The 9,697-nt window shown below is 47.2% G+C and overlaps 1 protein-coding gene across 2 annotated transcripts in view; it reads right to left on the bottom strand.

Annotated features, from left to right (window-relative positions):
* Nucleotides 1-570: 570 nt before the first annotated feature.
* The window catches only part of SMAD6 (SMAD family member 6), a 45,040-nt gene continuing 35,913 nt past the window's right edge, over nucleotides 571-9,697 (bottom strand). For both annotated transcript variants that reach the window (XM_041123618.1, XM_030015371.2), the window contains one exon: nucleotides 571-1,469. In XM_041123618.1, coding sequence (XP_040979552.1) covers nucleotides 928-1,469 — 542 coding nt within the window. In that variant the 3' untranslated portion in view covers nucleotides 571-927. The remainder of the gene's footprint in view (nucleotides 1,470-9,697) is intronic.

Raw genomic sequence — 9,697 nt, 5'->3', positions numbered from 1 at the left:
GTGTGCCCAACTGTGGATCCACCCAACCATGAGTTGTCCAAAACCACCATTTGTTTCTCAACTGTCAAACGTGTCCAGGAGATACCGGACTCACAGACAACCCCCATTCAAGGCTGATAATGCAAACTGGTCCTACTAGGCCATGGTCTATTCCGCTCTTCCCGCCAGCACTGATACCCATTGATTTGCACTGATAACCATTAATTTGCACAAAGACAAACATGCACGCTCATCTTCAGGACGTCCCTATCATGTTTTGTGTTATCAGAGAGATCACAGAGCCCTGAGCAAGAACAGGTACGGGCAACTTTCCTCTCACCTTCTCTGTTTGCTCCCTGGCTCGCAAACTGTCCTCACTTACCCTCCTCTTGGAGACAACTGCAGCCTTCCAGCAACCCATTTATTGTTTTTCTAAGGGTCCTGGCTGAGATGGGAGACAGCGGTCACCCCTGTGGAAACGCCCGCTGACTGCAGAGCGCCTGAGCAGACACTGCTGCAGACTTCAGTCGGGGGCGGGGGGGGGAGGGGGGGGGGGGGGGAGAAAAAAAGACAATTTAACCCCCCCCCCTATAATGCGAATACTTTATTATCAATGAGTGACTGGTATTAGCTTTTTGTCTGGGTATTAATAATATTTCAAAAAACCATACATCAAAATTAGGGCTTTCTCCTATTTTTGCTGTATAATTTTTCTTTTTAAAAAAAATCTGTATTGAAAGAATTATATAAGCCAAAGTGCATTTTCTGGTTTTTGTCCATATACACATTGCACCATACATAAATAATTACATTGTAAAAATGACTCCATAATTACAAGTATAATATATATTTTCATATAATATATAAAACTTTATATTAAATCTAGGTAGATGATATTTGGGATAGTCTGTGTCTTTTTTTCTTTTTCCTTTTGTCAGAGGCTGACCGTTATCGATTGTTACTGAGTAAAATCTCCAGCCAACAAGGACATGACGTGATAAACTGTCTCGAGTAACATGGCCCCCAGCCTTTGGCGAAGCTAATCCGCACGCTGTTCGGGTCGTAGGGCCCATCCGCGTAATCCAGATCGGCCGTGTGCTGCAAGAGGCAGGACTTCTCGTAGTCAAACACCTTGATGGAATAGCCTGGCATCACCTTGCGCACTATCAGAGTCCTACAGTTGGGGATGTCCAGTGTCGGGGAGTTGACGAAGATGGGATGCTCGCTGCGGTTGTAAGCCCACACACCGTCCGGTTCTTTGCTAAGTAAAATCCCGTAGCCGATTTTACTTCGAGTCCTTCTCACAGTCTCGCTCCTGTTTTCTAGGTTTAGCTGTCCAAGGCAGAAGCCGTTTCCTTGAGGTAGGTCATAAAATATACTGACAGACTGTTCGTACACTGTGTAGAGGCGGCCGACACGCGTCCGGTGCTCCCAATAGGCCACGTTACACCAATGGCTCCTCTTCACGGCATCAGGCGACGTACTGGCATCTGTGGGGGAAAGCAGAGGAAGAGTAAGGGTTTGCTGTGACCGCCTGGGAAAAGACAGGTATGGAGGGTGAGCAAATGGCTCTTCCCACCCATCGGCTTTGCTCACATGGGAACTGAACTTGTGTTCAACCCAAAGCCCGTCTTCAACTCAAAGCTAGTGCTCAGCTCAAAGCCCATGTCCAACCCAAAGCCCATGTCCAACCCAAAGCTCATCTTCAATTATGTCAAATGCCACCAAGAAAGAAGGCTCAAGCAAAGGCTGGTGACCCAACGGGCCACCCACCAGTTCCCATGCAGCTCAACACCTCTTCCTCTCTCTGATTTAATATTCAATCCTGCGTCCAGCAGCCGGCATCCTGTGTACTCAAGATATGTGCATTTCTACACCAAGAGCCGGCACGGATACTCTACCACTGCAACTCAGCCACCCCTGAGCTTGGCAGGTCCCCAAGAGCCTGCACCATTGCTGTGGTGGTGTACCCCCATTTTCAAAGGCCAACTTGTGTTGATCTGAAAGACAGGGGATGTCCATGAAGTGCCTGGATGACTGACCTGACAGTTATCTCTGCTATGTAATATTCTTTGACAGCGATGCTGATGTTCCCACGGGGAACATGAAATCTGAGGAGGCATTTCGTGCCAAGGGGGAGTAGTTGCTATGAACTATACATGTCCTCCTACAAAACCATTGGAACTCTCTCCAGAACAATGAGAAATGTCTCTTCTTTCTAGGAATTACATTCAAGGAAGACAGGATTGACGCAGGCTGCCAGAAATCTGTTTAATTTATGATGCCTCCAGAATTTATGATGCCTCCAGAATTTATGATGCCTCCAGAAGGAAGATGGGAACTCTCAGCCCTGAAAGAGCCCTGAAGAGGGTGAATTAACCTCTTCCTCAACATCATTCCTGCTCCTACCATACCGGTTAACAGAAAACCACCCTGGGATTTCAAGCAAGGAGCTTTGCTTCAAGCCAGCCCTGTTCCATGCCCAGCATTAAGCTCCCTGACAATATATCACGCGCCTGCGGCCTGCTGACCCCTCTGCCTTCGTGCCATCATGTCCGATTAACTTGCACGCGGGATGATGCCATTATTTTGCTTCAGAGACCCTATTGACGCACCGGATTTCAAGCGCTGCCCTACAGCCCCGTTTCTTTTCAGGCTCAAATTACCCCAGAGGGGAATGGGCTCTCCTCCCCATTAACGATCTTTGAATTAAGCAGCTTTGTTAGAGTTTAACTTGAGTTGTAACTATACAAATTTAAGGGGAGGGAGATGGGGGGAAGGGGGGTAATTGGACAAGCAGGGAGGCAGCAGGGTCGGTGGGATGCCCTTTGCCACGGGCAATGCTCATCATCTTGCACCAACCCCTTCACCCATCACAGGTCTAAACAACCCCAAAAATGCCAGATTGGCCCCCTTCTCCCCCATCATCCATTTAAATAATTTTTAGGACCCAGCACAGCTGCTAATAGCCCCTTTTCGGTTTGATGTGCGTTTTATCCAGAACTGGGAAGGAAACCTCGCAGCAATCGGACACTTCAACCCCACTGGGGAAAAGAAACACCATTTCCCTGCATTTATGGCAATCCTCCATGGAGGAGCGAGCCAACAGCTTTGTGCCCCCTAATACCGGAGGTGATGTCCTGGGCCTCCTAAAAGGCATGGGAAAAGCCCTGCTGAACACAACTGGGTGAGATGTGCCCCTTAAATTCAGAGTTAGTGGCTCTGTACAGCAGGGAAATGGGTGAAGACCCTTGGTCAAAGCAATGGCAGCATCCCGGAGCTGGGTGAGGCAAACTTGGGTTTCTTTCCCCCAAGGACCAGGTCCTGTCCCCCAGCTACAGCCCAGCTACAGTGGGCTGAGACACTCCACCATGGCCCAGTGGCACCGATGGGTCTTTCTATCTCTGTGCTTCTTGAGCCATCCTCAGTGGAAACCACTCAGAGTCACTCGGTAATAAGCCCATCCTAATGCTGCACTCTGCTAACAACAAAAATCAGCAAAACCGAAGGTTTTTCCCCATTCTTACTCTTTGGCCAGTAACTGTACTTCCTTTGCCATCTCAAATGACCCTTCTGCATCCGGATCGCCAGGAGTTAAATGAACAACCCAACTTGCTCCGAAAGCCTAATGACTTCATCGGCAAGTGCATGATGGATATGTTGTACCCAAGCACGTCATTAAATACTGACGACTGGACTTGACTCTTCCTGAAGTATCTCACGATGCCTTGCAAAGCATCAGCCATGCGAACGTGAAGTTTTAGGGAAGGAAGAGAAGATTCAAATGTAATTCTGAGTTAGAAACACCCCCAGCTGCCTAGTGCTAATATGGTGCACTAAGATCTCCACCAAGAACAGAAACTTTGATGAAATTGGCGATAAAAAGTTTCAGAACCTGTATGCAGTATTTCTGCAGTAGTTGCAAAAATGACATTAACCAAGTTTATGGCATTAACACAAATCTGACCCAAACAGTCTTATCTAATTGAACGTTACTGAAGCAAGACCATCTTTAGCTACATCTGTACAAAGCCCTGAAATCAACAACTTGGCAAGGACAAAAATCTTTTGACCTGCTCCGATAACATCCCTTGGTCTACCACCATGCAGACCATCAGTGCATTTTGCTCTTTAAAATGCACTATGGCAAATTGTTCCAGATTTTCTTTTACGAGGTGAAATAAGATGTAGTTCATAAATGACACAACAGCAGAAAAAGAAGAGGTACTGAGCAACTGAGCTTCATCTGCAGGTACATATTCCACAGCATCCAGTTTCTACAATCATCTTTCCCCTGGGACATCATACAGTTGAGATGCTCCCAGTGCCTTTCCAAAACTCTTCTCAAATGCTAATTTTTGCTGCTGTCCCACTCAAGTGATGCTGGGGGGCTACAGACAAGCTCAGAGCTTTTCATCTGCCAGGCCCAGAGGCTGGTAGTGATTACCAGCGATCTGCATCTGTTTAACCTCCCAACCTCCACAAAGCCCTGCATGCCCATTAGGCAAGTTGGTTTTGTTATTACATTTTTTAGAAACTACCACTTGGCCCCCAGATTTCCCATACAGACTAAGAATTGGACAACTTAAAAACTAAAGTTTCCTCATCAGCTGAATTAATTAGGGGAACAGTCAGCAATAAACATTTAAATAGGTGTTTCCCATGGTTTACTGCAAATTAACATACCTAGTGGGGAAAAGCAAAGCAGGAAGAAACCAGTGTCCATTCTACAAGAACATCTTGCTGTAGGTGCCACCATCCCTGCTGCCATCTCTGCTTTCCAGGAACTGGCAAGTATTTTGGCAAAATCATCTATCTATACACATACTGAAAACAGGGGAAGGTTTTTTTACACCTCCTGCTTTCGTGCATCTGAAATAGCCTTCTTAAAATCACTTCCATGCAATTTATGGCATGAGCTTCAGTCCATCCATACGTGCATGCATCTCGGGGGGTGAAATCCCTCCTGCCAACGAGCTTCTCATCTCTGTCACTCCGTCACAGCTCCTGCGCTACACTGCCAGCTCTGCCAGCTCGAAGCACTCCTGGAGATGTGAGTTTTAGGTAACTGCACGTCAAGCAGCTAAAAGTTTCCTTTCCACCACACCTTTCCTGGCCAGGCACGAAGAAAAGGCTTTCAAGGCCATGCACCAACTGCAAAAGCAACCTGCCTGTGGCCCCCAGGCAAACAGAACACTCCCAAAGGAGACGGTTAAAGGGCTCATCTGAAAAGCCTCTGCCTCCAGATTCCAGCAGGGTCCCTCTTCTCCCCCAGTCCCATCCATCGCCACCCTTGCCGGCTGCCCCACTCCCCATGCCGTGGCGGGTTCCTTTGCCTCCTTTTATCTCCCAGTGCACTCAACCAAATCCTGAAAAGATGAACTCATCTCGCAGCCCTGACATAAAGCAAGCACTTTAGCAAGCCCCTAATACAAGGGGGCCTGCGCTGTGTCTTATCCCCTGCCAAGTATTAGTTTCGCCTCCAGCTATTAGCCACTACCACTCAGCAGACAGCAGGGGCGGCCAGCAGAAAAACATGTCCTCTGCCTTTTAAATAAATATTCCATTTTTTCCTCCTCTTTTCCACGCTGCCCTTTATGCACAGACAAGAAAATCCACTTTTTTTCCCTTTCTGCTGGAACAGAGGCAGGCTTGTTAGCTTTCTTTTGAAGAAAGAAAAATATTTTAGTCCTGCAGTGCCTCCCTCGATGGTATACCACGCGTTTTTAACAACTATCATTGTAGGCAGCTACAACTTCTAACAGCTACATTTAGGCTGGCGTCAGGGCTATCTCTTCCATCAAAGCCACCTTTATCGATCAGATAGACAGGCTGAAACTCTGGCTCTTGTTTACTCGTTCCTCCAAGTTGCCATTTCCTCCGTTGCACCAATGCCTTGCAGCAGACACATCCAAAAGGAAATTCAAACAATTTAAGATAAAAAACCAAGATAGGAAGCTAGATAGAGAATCAAAACCAGAACTTAACGGGAAAAGAGTCTTGCATGGTTCAGGCAAAAGGAATCTGGGTATGGGCATAAATGCAAAGAGCAAATACTGTAAATCGTCATGGCATTAGCAGCACTGCTGCTTTTGCCCCCTGCAGAGTGTGGAGGTAAAGAAAATAACTTGAGGTTTTAGATTATTTGTGATTTGACAGTGTTTTATGCCAGTAAAGTTCAAAGCAGTGCATTAAAAGAGAAAAGAAAGATGCTTTTTTCCAAAACAAAATGCTGCACAGTCCTACTGCTTGAAGTTGCACTTAAAAGCAGGATGGAAAACACGGGCAGATCACAAAACACATGAAATATCTCTGATTCATGCTTCGGCTCTTCTGAAGCCATCAAACCTCTTCTCAGCAGGTCAAATGGCCCCCACAATATATGGCTGCAAGTAAGATCTTGCTGCGTAAGGAAACAGGGGTGAGAAGGGAAGTTTGCTCCAGTGCTTTGAATATTATTCCCATTTTTGCACAGACTCCTGAGGAAACAGTCAGAAGTGGCACCATGTTGTTTTTCCAAGCAGAGCCCCCCATGAGGAACGGGTGATGCCAGCCCCTCCTTCCCCATCTAAACCCAAACCACTCTCATGGGTTTTCAAAACACATTTAAAGAGGCGCCCATAGGGAAGACCATGCATGTAAAAAAAAATAATAATAAAAAAAAAAATCACTGCACTCTCCAAATGTGACGGGGACTCTCAAATACACATCTAGGCACCTGAAGAGATGAAGTGGGATATTCAAAAGTGTCCCCACGACTCAGCCCACATGCCATTTTCATGTCCCACCCTCCCATACTCCTGTGTCATGGGGCAGCCTAATGCTCCTCTGGCCGTGGAGCCCAGCTACATCCTTTCTCAACAGCCAATGTCTTTCCATTCAGTTTTATTCCACTTTGGACTCTATTAGATACATGCTCAGTCTTTTTTCTCCCCTCTGCCGTAGCACAGATGCATGCTTATACTACCCAACACACAGGAGCATGGAAGAAGGATGGTTATAGCCATACACAGGTCACTGTGAACAAGGTCCAGATAAAAAGCCCGACACAAAGAACATGCACATTTCCCCCAAATCTTTTAACAGTTCACCAGGGAGCCATTGGTTAAAATAATCCCCCATTAATACCCTTAGAAACAAGCACCAGGGTAAAGAAGGGGTTAAAACTTTCCACAGCAGAAATGGAATTTTTATGGCCCCGAAAAAAAAAAAAAATTAATTGTCAATCTGCCCCAGCAAAGCTCACAACCATTTTCTTAAGCCAATATACTTAAAATACCTCTGCCTTACAAGTTTCAGCTGGAATGCATCACTGCGGCCCCCCAGAGTCCCTGTGCTGCAACCAGCACCATGGTATCTATGCCCGGCACGAGACCCTGTCCGTCCGGCTGGGGAAGAAGCTGAGCGTTGTGCTGTGCTCCCCTGTGCAGATGCCCTGGGGATGCAGGGCCACAAACCAGCCACCAGCCGTCTGTCCATCCCCATTGGGAATGTGGGGTGGGACTTTGAAGGCACCTTCCCACCCTTGGAGGAGCTGCAGCTCTTGGTGAGCCATGACTTGGCCAGCAGCCGCTTCGCCAGCCCATGGGAGCGCTCCAACGTTAACTCCACCATATATATATATGTAAGGCAATATCCCAAGCCCACCAGCAAACGAACGCTGGGCAGGACCTGGGCTGCCATCCTGCGGTGGTCCTGGGGACAACAGAGGAGTAGAGGCAGCAGGAGGTCCTCCATGCAAAAGTCAGGGAAAGCCCTGATGAGGACAAGGACAGTTTGGTCCCCTTTTCTAATTACTTCTTGGTTTCTCCGATGAAGCAAGCAGCTGTGTGTTACGGCAGGACAACAGGCTCGTGCAAGGAGATGGCAGTTGGGTGCAAGCAGGAGGCTGGACAGCCCCAGGCTTCTTCCTGGACCTCTTCCCTAAGGCCCAGAATCAATTCGGGATCCTTTAATGTCCCAGCTTTCACCAAGACAAACTTGCTCCCTGATTCATAGAGGCCCTGAAAAGCTGTCACCAGCTCCCCAGCTGATGACCGAGGTCAGCCATAGGGACAGCAGTCTAGACCTTCCCCCTATGCTGCAGAGCATCGAACTCTCTCCCAGACTTCAGTTTTGCTCTGCTGAGAGAGACATAAAGATTCAGCCCAGCTTATACCTCAATTACAAAATAAGAGTGTGATTTCGTATTACAATTAATCTAGTGTCACCGCTGTTGTGGTGGGGTCCCAACTCCTCCAACCCCAGCACAGCTCCTGGCACATTCCTCACGTTGGATGTGGCTGTCATGTCGTGCAGCCATGGAGACCAGTTCAGCTCACTCATCCAGCAAAAACCAATACCAAAGAAAGCACCACAGACAGCTGAAAGGAGCCCTCGCTGCCACTGTACCCACCATGGAGGAGGCATCTTCCTCTTCCTCCTCCTCCAGGGTTTACCTTGGAGAGCAGTGCTCTGGTGCTCCCCAGCCTCCTCCGTGAGCCGATTTAATTTGTTAACCCAGTAGATGATTAACCCAGAAGAACATTTGCACTGGGTTAATTAATTAAATTAGTTCAAAAAAGGGTCTGACGGGCAACAGAGCCAGTAGAAGAGGCGCGTGGAGAGGCCTGGGGGGACAGGGGGACATTTCCATGGTAGCCCAAGAAACAAAAGCAACACAGGACAGGAGCCAATGCCAAGAATTAGGATGAAAACAATTTTCTCTGCATAAAAGAAACCACTCTGCAAAATCATCAGCTCATGCTAATTTTTTTATATCCTTCAAAGAAAAACACATGCCATGTTTAGTTCTGCCTGGAAATTTGTAAGTCATCATCAGTTAGCTTCTTTTCAAGCTAAATTCAAGGAGTTTGTTTCTAACATACCTTCTCTAGCCATTAAATATGCAGTCCAGAACATGATTTTTAAGGTATTTTAGTAGGGTTTTTTTTCCAGCTCCCCTGCATGGTTTACAAAGGTCTTTTCAGCCAAGGGTGAGAAGTCCTAGAAAACAAGAAAACTGGAAAGCCCAACTCAGGTATTTTTCACTGACGTTTTTATGTGTTACTTCTAAAGGCCAATGTTTTCAGAGATTTAGGTGATTTTTTTTTTTTTTTTTTTGAGTTGAACAGTCTCCATATAATCTCAGCTTCCCTTGCTCACAGCTTTCGCAGGCACATTCATTGCATTTAAGTTCCTGGGCTGTGCATGTAACCGCTTTATACCTGGCATGTAAAAGTTAACACAACAATGTAAATACATCTTCAAAAGGAGCCCAAAACGTAATCACTTACATGGGCTGCGAATTACGAAAGCACCAGACCCGTCATCAACCAGAATTTGGCAGAGACTTCTCCACTGTTGGAAACCAGCCCTGAGTAAGTCCAAGCCTGGCAAAATCCCGGGGTCATGCTTGGCACCTCCGTGAGTATCTGTAGCATCCCTGCTGCCCGGCCATGGGTGCCCAACCAGCCAAAAAAATGGGGAGAGAAACGAGCTGGTGAAAGACATGGGGGATAAGGTGGGGGGAAGGTCTCTGCTAAGTGGTTTGCTGTAAAATTGGGAGGTTTGCTGAAAATCTTCCGAGCATCGTCTAGTTGAGGTTGGCTTTTCTCTTTGCCTCCTGCTGCCAGCTGGGCAAGGCACCAACAACGCTTGGAGGGGAGAAGGCTCATTCCCCGAGTGCCCTCTGCAGGGCAGGACTGCAAGGGTGGGGGATGCTGGGACAAAAATAATG

Source organism: Aquila chrysaetos, chromosome 5, assembly GCF_900496995.4.
Source record: "Aquila chrysaetos chrysaetos chromosome 5, bAquChr1.4, whole genome shotgun sequence".
Lineage (NCBI taxonomy): Eukaryota > Metazoa > Chordata > Aves > Accipitriformes > Accipitridae > Aquila > Aquila chrysaetos.
This window is presented reverse-complemented; position numbering and strand designations above follow the sequence as displayed.